The 13,822-nt window shown below is 42.7% G+C and overlaps 1 protein-coding gene across 2 annotated transcripts in view; it reads right to left on the reverse strand.

Annotated features, from left to right (window-relative positions):
- Positions 1-13,822, reverse strand: part of LOC120936244 (24-hydroxycholesterol 7-alpha-hydroxylase-like) — a 114,544-nt gene that overhangs the window by 50,113 nt on the left and 50,609 nt on the right. For both annotated transcript variants that reach the window (XM_040348457.1, XM_040348458.1), the window contains one exon: positions 613-762. In XM_040348457.1, coding sequence (XP_040204391.1) covers positions 613-762 — 150 coding nt within the window. The remainder of the gene's footprint in view (positions 1-612; positions 763-13,822) is intronic.

Here is a 13,822-nt window from a genome sequence, read left to right on the forward strand (position 1 = left end):
TGTAAAAAAGACAGGAGACACTTTGGGACAAGTCATTTATTAAAAAATAAAAAAGTCCAGCGATGTCCATTTAACTTGTGCCGCCGGAAAAAAAAAATGCTGCAACAGCTCTGCCTCCATGGACGGCTCCCGCAGAGTGATGCGTCTCCCGCTGTGACAGCTGTTATATAGCTGAGGGCGGGGACACCCAGTGACGTAAACCTCCTTGGCATCAGAGGGGGGAAGGGTCATGCGTATAGCTGAGGCTGGCCCCGCCCTTAGCTATATAACAGCTGTCACAGCGGGAGATGCATCACTCGGCGGGAGCCGCCCATGAAGGAAGAGCTGTTGCAACGGGAGGGTTTTCGGCTGGCAGGTTGAATGGACTTCGCTGGACTTTATTTTTTAATAAAGGACTTGTCTGGGAAACTGAGCCAGGTGCTCTCTTCCCTCCCTGGCCCAGTGATCCAGTGAGTGCTGGAGGGCTAGAGCAGAGAGTCACTGACTGACAGTCTCTGCTCTCAGACCACAGCGGAGAGAGAAAACTAAGAGATCAGTGGTTCATCAATCTGAGGGGAGTTTTGTTAACCCTCATACTTCTCCTTTAACACTCTACTAAGGAAAGGTCCTTACCTGAAAACCCACTCTGGAAACTGGGAGCCATACACAAATCCTTCTTCAAAGGTTTGGAAATGCTCTAAAAATTCCTTTATTGTGTCCTTGGTAGTAGGGCACACTCCTTTACCGAAGAGATTGTCCACCATGGTGGGGTACAGGACCTCCCTGTCAATGAGAACAAGATACAACTTAGTTTTATACTGTTCCTCTTTATTCTTGTTGACATATTTAATAAACAGGTAAAGGATTGAAGTACATTACCCAATCAGAACTCACTCAACTGAAGTCAGACCAGCACAACATGGACACTGAACTGGTAACCTCTTACTAGCAGTTTAGGGGGCGGTAAAACTCCATGGCTGAGACCAGTTTTTACCATCCCACCAACTGCTCCCACTTTAGCTACAGAGGCAGCAGCTGGGGATGTACAATGATGCTTTGCTGCCTCAGCAGGAATTATAACCCCCATCACTTGCAGCAGGCGTAGCACCCACCAAAACGAGTGAAGTGAATGGGGCTGTTCTGCAAGTGACCAACAGCCACATGCAATGTATGCGGTTGCGGCAAGCTGGTACAAGATTCAAAGGGTTAAAGCAGGCGGTAAGGAGGTCATACAACGCCTCCTCACTTCCTGTCAAGTGCTATCTGAACAGTAGGGATGAGCTCGATGTTCGGGTCGAACATAGGTCCGACTCGAACATTGGGTGTTCGCCTGTTTGTCAAAAAACAAACATTATGGGGCGTTTGCGCCAAATTTCGAGCGGAACGTCCCATAATGCACTGCGAGATCGCAGATTGGCCAAAGCATGCACCATGACTTGCATGCTTTGGCCAATCCCAGCGCCCTCTGCTAAAAGAGCCATAATTGGCCAAAGGCAGGGTGCCTTTGGCCAATCATGGCTCAGGGGGACTAAGTCCACGCCCCACACTATATAAGGCTGCCTGCACATCAGCCCTGTGTAGTGTGTTGTTGGCGTGGACAGGGAGATAGTGTGATTTAGATTGAGGAGGCAGGTTATTCAGTTAGCTTCAGTGTACCTAATATATATACCGTATATATGGTATATACAGTCAGTCTCGTATATATATATATATATATATATATATATATATATATATATATATATATATATACATTTATATATATATATATATATATATATATTGTAAGATTGGGGGAATTAAACTCACGTAGCAGGTGCATTCACAATGAGCAGCGTCAGTCTAAACTGTAGTTTTAGGGCGTGGCAGCCCACCTTTATTGATAAAAGAAAAGTTCACTTATACACCTGTTGCCCATGCAGGGGTTTCTTCCACAAAACAAGAATGAACAAAATTACCAAGCCACCTGGCTTACGTGTTGGCAGCACTCCAGCATCACTCCATTCTATCCGATATACATCACGTGGTGGCAGCACTGCTGCTCCTCTTACCAGTTCTTTGACTGTGTCATTCAGCTCTTTCGCACTCTTGGCTCTCTAGCCTTCAGTTGCAGAGCCTTGCTGCTTGGCCCACCTCTCTCCCACTATACTCCCACAAGATCTTTACGTTCGGCGAATGAAAACCACCTTATGCCTAAACCATATAATTTTGCAGCAGTTGGTGGAAAAACTCTCCAAGTCTTTGGTGTATTTCTATGGAATAATCTTCCTGAGAGTATGTGGAAAATTAACTCGCTAATTCACTTTGGTAAGGTACTGAAGACTCACTTACTTTCCAATGTATATGGATAAAGGGACGTTTGCTATCTATCTGTGAGCACATTACTTAGAAGAGCATCATAGAAGATTCTGGAAGATTATTTACCTCACTCACGAAGATTTTTTTTTTGTTTAATATATTTTTATTGATAGAAATAGACAGTACAATAAAAGTAAATCAACTCTTTGAAGAAGCATCGTTACAGAGTAATACGTTGGGGAATATTACAGATGATGCATCATAGAGAGCATAAACGTTTCAATTGTCTATAAATAAAGAAAAAGAAGAGAGATAGAGAGATTACAGAAAAGGGAGGAGGAAAGAGATGGAAAAGAGGTAGGGAGGAAGAGATAAGAGGGCAGAAAAAAGATGGGGGGTGGACAAGCAGGGAAGGGTGGGGAAGGGGGAGAGCCGGGACACATGGCAGTCGTGTCGAGCACATCGCTAAACGAGCGTAATTAGTAAGACATCAGCTAAAAGGAGGAACCATATCAGAGAGTGGGAGAGAGGGTCACAATTTGGTGAAAAGAAGCCTCATGTGGTTTCAGACATGTAAGGGGGTGAAGAAATAATATCTAAATAACACTGTATAGAGATGAATGAAGACCAGGACGCCCAGATTAAGGAGTATTGTTCGCTGGTGTCTCTTGCAACGTGAGTGAGTTCTTCCATGAGACTAACCTCAGAAATCTTTTGCAACCATGTTTTGATTGAAGGAGTTTCAGGTTGACCCCAGAGACGAGGGATAATAGCTTTAGCTGCATTAAGAAGGTGTGGGACGATTGAACGTTTGTATTTGCCAATGGGTCTAGAGGTGGCGTGGAAAAGAACCGTCCACGGTTCAAGGGGGATTTGTACCTCAGTGATCTGGAATATCAAGTTTAAGACTTCTGTCCAGTAAGGACGAATGAGGGGACAAGACCACCAAATGTGGGCATGGGTGGCAATTTGACCGCAATTCCTCCAACAGAGTGGAGAATTACTAGGAAACATAAGGTGAAGCTTGGCAGGAGTGTAGTGCCATCTAGTAAGGAGCTTGAAGTTAGATTCAGTCATGGAAGAAGCCAGGGAAGAGACATGCGTAAGCTTAAGCATCTTATCCTTTTTTTTATTTGTAATAGTAGTCCCCAAATCCTTCTCCCACCGGGATAGATATTCTGGATACAAAGGGCATTGTAAGTCTAAAAGGGCCTTGTAAAATTGGGAGATAGAACGTGTAGGAGGGTCTCTAGGCAGAAAAACCTGTTCTATGCCGTTGAGATCTGGGATACCTCTTAAAGGGGTTGTAAAGGTTCGTCTTTTATTTACTAAATAGGTTCCTTTAAGCTAGTGCATTGTTGGTTCACTTACCTTTTCCTTCGATTTTCCTTCTAAATGTTGTTTTTCTTTGTCTGAATTTCTCACTTCCTGTTTCTACTCAGTAAGCTTTCCACCATCATCTGAGCGGTGGAAAGTCATTTAGAACAGCTTACTGAACACCTTACTGAGGAGGAACAGGAAGTGAGAAATTCAGACAAAGAAAACAAAGAAAAACAACATTTAGAATGGAAATGGAAGGAAAAGGTAAGTGAACCAACAATGCACTAGCTTAAAGGAACCTATTTAGAAAATAAAAAATGAACCTTTACAACCCCTTTAAGGGACGAGGTAGTGTATGGAAAAAAATACTCAATTGCTTGTATCTCCATTTGTCTAAGAATGAAAGTGAATTGTGACCCAAAATCTCAGACAAGGGCCTAAGACAATTGGACGAGACAACATGGTACAATAGGAGAGGGCCATCCGATGACCACTTCTGAAAACCTGAGTCAAGGAGACCCAGGCGAAGTATCTGTGAGACATCAAGGGAGTTAATGGGGAATTATAGAGCCATGTAAAATTCTTATGTAGATCATCCCAAATTTGTAGGGAAGATGAAGTGAGAGGCGAGGTAGTAGGGGATAGATCTCTAAAAAAAGAGCATGGGATCCAAGGGGTCACAGAGAGATCAGAGCCACATAAAGAATGTTCCAATTGGACCCATAATTTGGAGGCGGAGGCATATTTCCAGTCCGCTATCCGTGCTAATATAACTGCTTGATAGTAAGCTTTAAAATTAGGTAAAGCCAGGCCCCCTGAACACTTGGCTCTGAAAAGAGTCTCTCTAGAAACCCTGGGACGCCCATCCCTCCATATAAAACGGGACACTCACGAAGATTATTTCACCTATGGGACATTTGTTTGTTTATATTGCACATTGTCACTTTAGGCTGTTCTAGCCCTGATTTCAGTATTTGTATACTCATTAATGCGCTGATCACTTCCTAATTTCATTCACTATTGGTTTATATTCATTTACCCAATTAGATTGAGCAGCATTTTACATATTTATATATTTGGTGGCGCGAGAGCACCCCCACATTATTCCTGCACTTCACTCACATTCACTTTTGCAGCCACCATGGATGTGTTTACCTTCATGGATCACAGAAATATAAATTTAGATGAGGTATTCAATACGGACACTAAATCTAGATATACAGATCTAGAAAGCCTTGTTAGAAAATTAGGCCACAATTTAGAGAAGAAAGTAAATCTTTGGTGGGATATCAACACATTTGACAGATCCATCAGGGAACAAATTGTTCCAAGAAGGCTGAGATGGGATATCCCACCAAATGATGGATTAACTGATAAGGACTCCATGGACGAATGGTTCCAATTCTTTAACCTCCCTGGCGGTATGATTATGTCTGGAATTTTGTACCAAAAGCAGTACAATTATTTTGCATGGAAATTTGGTGTTTTACATTGTAGGCCTGTAATTCTTAGGCCTCGTACACACGACCGAACATGTCTGCTGAAACTGGTCCATCGGACCAGTTTCCGCGGACATGTTCGGTCGTGTGTACGGCCGAACGGACAATTTTCCGGCGGATCGGACAGGTTTCCAGCGGACAAATGTTTCTTAGCATGCTAAGAAACATGTCCGCTGGAAGCCTGTCCGTCGGAAATGTTCGGTCGTCTGTACGACTCACCGGACATGTCCGCTCGGCCGAAAGCCCTCGCATGCGTCAAAGTGATTCGACGCATGCGTGGAAGCATTGACCTTCCAGGGTCGCGCACGTCATCGTCGCGGCGTGGCCACGTCATCGTCGCGGCGTGTCCGCGCGGATTTCTGTTTGATGGTGTGTACAACCATCAGACAGAAATCTCCGAGCGGACATGTCCGATGAAAATGGTCCGCGGACCGTTTTCATCGGACATGTCCCCTCGTGTGTATGAGGCCTTAGGAATAACTCACTTAAATCTGTCCAAACAAGAGTCTAGTAGACATCCCGGGTATGATAAAGTTTGAAAGACAAAATCATAAATTATAATATAATAAATAACTATAAATAATTATAACAAATAATAATGTAATTATAAAAAAAAAATATTCAATAATGTAATCAAATCAAAAACACTAAAATTTGCTCAGTTGCAGAAATGTTGCTGTCATTACTTTTATTTTTTTATGACGAATTTGCCCACAAATCGCTATCGCTCAGTTCTGCAAGTGATTATAACTTATTATCGCTGTTTTCTAGCTGCTAAAAATCACTTTTGACATAAAGGGACACTTTTGGTTGCTATGGACAATCTACAGTTTGCAGGCAGAAAGAACAGTTTTTATTTTATAATTTTATAAAAGTACATGCAGAACACTGGGCAGACTACTAGGGACAAGGGGGGTGTATTGTTTACATACAGTACTGTAATCTGTAATATTACAGTATACTGTATGTATTGTGTTTATTTACTTTTTTGAATTTGGCGCCGTTCTCCACCCCCGTGCGTCGCAACGTCGCAGGGAACAGAGATCGGCGGCACACAGGCACTGTGTGAATCGAGCGAGGACGCCGCTCGCTCACACAGTGGGGATGCATCACAGGATCCAGGGACAAGGTAAGTAACTTGTGCCTGTGGATGCTGCGAGGCGGCCCCGAGTCTGGCTCGGGGATACCGCTTTTGGTATTGAAATCTTACCCCGAGTCAGACTCAGGAATACCGCCAAGGGGGTTAATGGAAAGAGTTTGGAGGCACTACATTTCCTCCTTAAATGCAAACAAAAGAAAATGAAAATGGTGGATAAATTAATTGAAGACACCAAATCTAAATTGGAACCGTACAAAGAATCCTCTGAAGTTAACACATTGGCTTCACAACTTAATAAGGATTTGGCAACTAAAGATCTAGAAACACAACAAAGGAAAATGAAAAAGCATCAACAAGATATTTCGGACTACAAACTGGATCAAGTATTCAAATGGCAAACTAAAATTGAAAAACCTCAACCATTATACGCATACTCTACTCCAGAAAGAGAGGTCAGAATACAAGAACCTCCACAGATCACCCACACTCTTAATTGGGAACATTATGTGGGAGACCCGAGACCCCAACAAGAGTACAGAGGAAATGGAACACAGGGATATCAAACTCCAAGAAAGTTCAAGAAAAAACCTTTTAAGAAACAGTACAAAAAAAACATTTAACAACAAAAGAAATTCAGAAAGGGATTATGGACATAATAGGGGACAGCCACAACACTATGAACAATATAGAAGGCCGGAAAGGAGCCCCTTACCTCTCCATAATAGATATGAACCCACCAGACACTACCAAGAACCATACCCGCACTATTATCAAAATTACTATGACCAGCCTACACAAAGATCTTTTTTATGTTTTTAATAATTTTTATTAAAGTTTTGTCATACAAAAATATATTCCAATAATAAAGCTCGACTTGACATTGTACAGTCTAAAAAACAGTACATGGGATTAATAAACTCAGTCATGACATCCAGGGGCCCCCCGGCATAACATTAATGAACAGTAAACAAACTTAAGCGTGGACTGGAACCCAAGAGCACCCCTAGACGTCCTCCAAAAGTCCACTGCCCCTCCTTGCATCCCAGATCAGAACAAGTGAACCGCCCAGCTAAAAGAGCCCACCCCCATCTACATATTGGGGGGCACAACTCCCCAGACCACACGGGCACCTCTCAAGCCAATTCAGACTGACAATGATCCTTAATAAACGTACTAACTGTAGCGGAGTACAATATTAAAATCCACGATCTCCGCTGGTATCGGGAGTCACTCTGACCCTTAAGGCCTGGATCTGACCCGCCAAAGAAGATACGATGCTAAAAACAAAGGCAAAGAAGAGGAAAAGAGAGTGAGGAAATAGAGGGGGGGGAAGAAGGAGCCCCAATTCAGCACCCAAAAGACTTCTGATCTAAGAACCAAGACTAAGCTAAAGTCATCATAGGATCATTTGTAAGGTAGCAAAGCCATGGGTCCCATACTTTGTGAAATAATTTCATTTTATCTTGGGCCAATGCTGTCAGCCTTTCATTTAGCATCAGCCAAGATAATTTACCTTTAAACTGCTCAAATGGTAGGGCAGCCAACCTCCCAATTCCTGGCAATGGTTATTTTAGCTGAAATAAAAATAAATGCCAAAATCAGCCTGCAGGGCTTGGAGGCCTCCACTACCCCGCACCCCAGTAATGCTTGCTTAGCCGATTTAGTCAGGTTTATCTGGGTGAGGGAGTAGATACAATTGTACACCCTGATCCAGAACCTCCTAACCTTGGGGCATGTCCACCAAATATGATAAGTGGTGCCAACCTGGCCACATCCCCTAAAACATAGCGGAGTGGCTCCCATCACAAAAGTAGCCAATCTGGCCGGCACCATATACCACCTCAGCAGAACCTTATAATTTGCTTCTATTATCAAAGTATTAATAAGAGACCGAGAAGCTGTCTCCGCTATCTTATGCCATTCGTCCAAATCAAGGGCTTCTTGTAAATCAATTTCCCATTGAACCATATAGTTCAGTTCGGTAGATAAGATCAGCAATATAGAGTATACCGCTGATATGTGACCCCTGATTTTATCATAATTACTACACAGATGTTCCATGGGGGTTCGAGTAGCTAAGTCGCTCTTACGAGCAAGGGTTTGCGCATAATGATAAATCTGAGCAAATCTATACCTTTCTGCTGGGGGCATATTATATGTATCGATCAAAGTCTGTTCGGATAACATACCCCTATGATCACAGAGGTCAGCGATCCTCATGAGACCTTTATTAGTCCACCATTCAAATGCATGGGGAGTGAGACCCGGGGTGAATGCTCTATTTCGAAGCAGAGGTGCCAACGGAGCATGGGGAGACTTAAATTTGTGAAATCTTGATAGTCTATCCTATATGTCCAAAGACAAAGATAAAGTGGGGCATAATATGGTAGGCCACTCCCTGACTGGGAGCCACAAAATATGAGAGATCAGGCTGGAACCGCAAGAGTGAGATTCCATGGCCATCCATATAGCTTGCGCCCGTTGAGAATGAAATCTAGAGAGCTGGGCCACCTGCGCAGCATAGAAATATTTCAGCAAATCCGGTAGACCAAGTCCATCCTTCTGCTTCAGCATATATAGAGTGCTTCTATTCACCCTGGGTCTCTTGTCCCCCCAAATAAATTGCAGAACTTTATTCTGGAACTGTTTAAGGTCATTGCGGGCCAATGAAACTGGCAAGGTACGGAAAAAGTACAATAATCGGGGTAGAACATTCATTTTTATCGAGTGTAGTCTGCCAAACCACGATGGTGGGTGAATTTGCCACTTAGCCAAATCTTCTGTCAACCGTTTAAAAAGGGCTGGATAATTCCCCCTGTATAACTTATCAAAAGATGAAGTCAAATGTACACCTAAATAGGGGAGTGCATCCAATTCCCATCGGAATTAAAATGATCGCTCGAGTGTAGCCTGAGTGGAGCTCAGTAACGATAGATTAAGCGCTCTTGACTTACTGTGGTTAATAGTCAACCCAGGGATGTCAGAGAAAGGTTGTAATATAGCATATAAATTGGGCAGGGAGGTGATCGGCGAAGTTGTCAGCAACAAATCATTCGCAAAGAGTATATATTTATGCTCATAATCTCCGCAAAATATACCTTGAACATCCTCACAAGCGCAAATTTTAATTGCCAACGGCTCTATCGCTAGTGCGAATAATAACGCCAATAACGGGCAACCCTGTCTTGTTCCCCTTTTAATTGTGAATGAGTGAGAGAAATATCCCTTGAGCATTAGAGAGGCACTCGAGGAGTCATATAATGTGTGGAGGAGACCCAGAAAGCGCCCCCCAAATCCGAAACGGGTGAGCACGTCAAATAAATAGTCCCAGGATAAGGAATCAAACGCCTTCTGGATGTCTAATGAAAGCAGCATTCCCCTCCTAACCCCCCTGCCATCCCAGTCGGACTGAACCGCCGAAATGAGATTAACCGACGGGTTTGATCTGATGCCTGCCTATTCGGGACAAAACCAGCCTGGTCAGGATGAATGCAACACTGAAGAAAAGTATTAAGCCTTTGGGCCAGTATTTTAGTTTAAAAAAATTTGATCCGTGTTGATCAAAGAGATCGGACGGTAATTGGCACAGTCCCCATGGTCTTTCCCAGGCTTCGGGATAACATTAACAAAGATCTTTTTTTAGACAGAGAGAGGAGAGACCATACACCCAGAAGAGATTACAGAGACAACCCCCGGTCACCCGGACGGAGGAACCAAGAACAACCCAGGTCACAGAGAAGGAGAACCCCAGAACCCAGAGTAAGAACTACACCCGAGAGAAGAGAGGATGCCGAGCGGGAAAGAGAACCCAAATGAAAAAGAAACAGCGAATAATGAGGGAGGGTATCTTTAACATCAGTGGTTCACCCCTCACCACTGAAGAAATCGCGGTCCTGGATAATGGCCTCAAATATGCTCCAGCAAAAAGTCTTAACACATTTGATACATTCATAGGTATCCAAAAATACATTAGGAAGATTAACATCAAAAAGTATATTATGGGAAATCCTATTAATACCACTATCACTAAACCAAATACCACAAACTCAGTACAACACAGCAATTTACATAACAACTCTGTGTTCAACCCATAAGTACACGATAACCATTTTATCGATGTTTTTAAAAAATTGGTGCTACAGGACCTTGACACAATTATAATTAAAAAAGCCACTAATCCGATACACATTCAAAAGGGAATACAATCTTTAATGAAACGATCGGATATTGTAATCCGCCCGGCCGAAAAAGGCGGGGGAGTAGTTGTACAATCTAAGGAACAATACCAGACAGAAATTAAAAGACAACTACAGGATACAGATACTTATACAAAATTATTAGGTAACCCTACAAACCAATACAAAAAAGAACTGGAAAAATTGATCCATTTAGGATAAGTTTACTTTATGTGAACTTAAGAAACAGGCATAGATTTGAATTACAAACAACTGTTAGGTAATGACTCACTATGATTCCACAAGGGCCCTTTGCCGGAACCAGCAATTAAGATAGCAAATAAAAGGTCAAACTAAAGAATAGTGCTCTTCACTTAAACTAAAGTAGGAAGTCTATGCTCGCGAGCTCCCTCTAGCGAGCAGTTCCGCAGAACAGTTAATATCACGTTGCGGTCGGTTAGTGCACGTTAAATTTGTAATCTACAAGTGGCAATCAGGAAGAAAGTACACAACGAAGTATCGGGAACAGTAAACGTTGGTGAACTGATCGCGCATCAGCGTCAGTCACTTCTATGAACATTTAAACAGTTAACTGGGCCTTTAAGAGCCAGCCGGAGGCTGAACGTGTGTCTGCGGCCTGTGGGGTGGCACTAAGGTGTCTGTCTATGTGGAAGTCAAAAGCTGAGCATATGCTCTCTCACCCGACAGGCCGATCCGCCTGAATTCTCCTCAGAAGGCGCGCGTTGGTGAAGGACTGCTCCACAGCACAAGGATCCCGGACGGGGGTGGCTCCACTGTTTCAGTTGTCAGCTGGGCTGCCTCTTCGATCTTCGGGAACACGGGCTGGATGCTGGAGTCTTGCTTCTTTCCGGATGGCTGATCTCTCGGTGGATTTAGGCCCAGGCTTCTGGCCTATTCGCACGGTGGTGCTCTGTCAGCAGCTCCGCAGAGGAGAAGATGCAGGTCCCGAGAGAGCGAAATCAGCCGCGCCCTCTCTTTAAGTAACCTCCCCCATAAGTCTGTGCGGAGGTTTCACATGTTCTAATGTCGCAGGGCATTGTGGGATGTGTAGTCTGTTTCTCCTAAGAGTCAATGGAGTCCATATCTCCCGCTACTTGCAATCCCACAATGCATAACTCCTTAAAGTTAACTCACATATTTACAAGCATGAATAAAGTCCAGTGGGCATAGCCTGTCATTAGACTTCTGACAGGACGACCCCGCTACATAAGCAAATAAATGGAATTGCCATGGGAGCTAAATTTGCCCCTAGCGTGGCAAATGCATTCATGGCACAGTGGGAGGAAGACTCAGTGTACTCAGATATACCAATGGAACTTACACCATATAAAAGGTATATAGATGACATACTCATTGTCTGGAATGGCAGTAAGGAATTGCTAGAAAAATTCCTACAAAAATTGAATCACAACGACAAGAACATCTCACTCACATGGAATATTAGTAACCAATGTGTCAATTTCCTAGATTTAGATATCTCAGTAATGGATAACAAATTGACAACTAGAACACATTTCAAGAATATAGATGCCAACAGTTACTTATCCATGAGAAGTTGTCACCACAAATCATGGCTATTTAATATTCCAAAGGGACAACTTGTGAAATAAGGGAATATATTTTGTACATAAAGTGTCAATATAAAACCACAGCGCTATGAGAATAAATTAATATTCAAATCTAAATATGCAAACACAAGTGTACAATGTGATATCACAATGTTAAGTAAATAACTTATAAACTTGTAAACATGCAAAGTAAGTGAAAAAAAGTGAGAAAAAGTTCGTGACGCTACAGAATACGTAACGTATTCAAAAAAGAAAATTCATGTGACTTCAAGAGTAGTTGATCCACTTTCCAGGACTTCCACCACACCTCAGTGTTCAGTGCTCCAATCCCCCTCACAGTGGACACTCACCACAATCATATGCCTCCCACTCTCGTGTTTGGCTAACGAGCTTGTAATAAGAGTATCTCCAGGGTATCACCAATATACATCCAAATGTTAATTCCGAGAAGTTTCCAAAGTGATAATGCAAAACAAGAGAAAAAATGCACAATACAGGTAGTGCAGAATTATTAGGCAAGTTGTATTTTTGAGGATTTATTTTATTATTGAACAACAACCATGTTCTCAATGAACCCAAAAAACTCATTAATATCAAAGCTGAATATTTTTGGAAGTAGTTTTTAGTTTGTTTTTAGTGTTAGCTATTTTAGGGGGATATCTGTGTGTGCAGGTGACTATTACTGTGCATAATTATTAGGCAACTTAACAAAAAAAAATATATACCCATTTCAATTATTTATTTTTTACCAGTGAAACCAATATAACATCTCAACATTCACAAATACACATTTCTGACATTCAAAAACAAAACAAAAACAAATCAGTGACCAATATAGCCACCTTTCTTTGCAAGGACACTCAAAAGCCTGCCATCCATGGATTCTGTCAGTGTTTTGATCTGTTCACCATCAACATTGCGTGCAGCAGCAACCACAGCCTCCCAGACACTGTTCAGAGAGGTGTACTGTTTTCCCTCCTTGTAAATCTCACATTTGATGATGGACCACAGGTTCTCAATGGGGTTCAGATCAGGTGAACAAGGAGGCCATGTCATTAGTTTTTCTTCTTTTATACCCTTTCTTGCCAGCCACGCTGTGGAGTACTTGGACGCGTGTGATGGAGCATTGTCCTGCATGAAAATCATGTTTTTCTTGAAGGATGCAGACTTCTTCCTGTTACCACTGCTTGAAGAAGGTGTCTTCCAGAAACTGGCAGTAGGACTGGGAGTTGAGCATGACTCCATCCTCAACCCGAAAAGGCCCCACAAGCTCATCTTTGATGATACCAGCCCAAACCAGTACTCCACCTCCACCTTGCTGGCGTCTGAGTCGGACTGGAGCTCTCTGCCCTTTACCAATCCAGCCACGGGCCCATCCATCTGGCCCATCAAGACTCACTCTCATTTCATCAGTCCATAAAACCTTAGAAAAATCAGTCTTGAGATATTTCTTGACGTTTCAGCTTGTGTGTCTTGTTCAGTGGTGGTCGTCTTTCAGCCTTTCTTACCTTGGCCATGTCTCTGACTATTGCACACCTTGTGCTTTTGGGCACTCCAGTGATGTTGCAGCTCTGAAATATGGCCAAACTGGTGGCAAGTGGCATCTTGGCAGCTGCACGCTTGACTTTTCTCAGTTCATGGGCAGTTATTTTGCGCCTTTGTTTTTCCACACGCTTCTTTTGACCCTGTTGACTATTTTGAATGAAACGCTTGATTGTTCGATGATCACGCTTCAGAAGCTTTGCAATTTTAAGAGTGCTGCATCCCTCTGCAAGATATCTCACTATTTTTGACTTTTCTGAGCCTGTCAAGTCCTTCTTTTGACCCATTTTGCCAAAGGAAAGGAAGTTGACTAATAATTAT

Source organism: Rana temporaria, chromosome 4 (assembly GCF_905171775.1).
Source record: "Rana temporaria chromosome 4, aRanTem1.1, whole genome shotgun sequence".
Taxonomy (NCBI): Eukaryota; Metazoa; Chordata; class Amphibia; order Anura; family Ranidae; genus Rana; species Rana temporaria.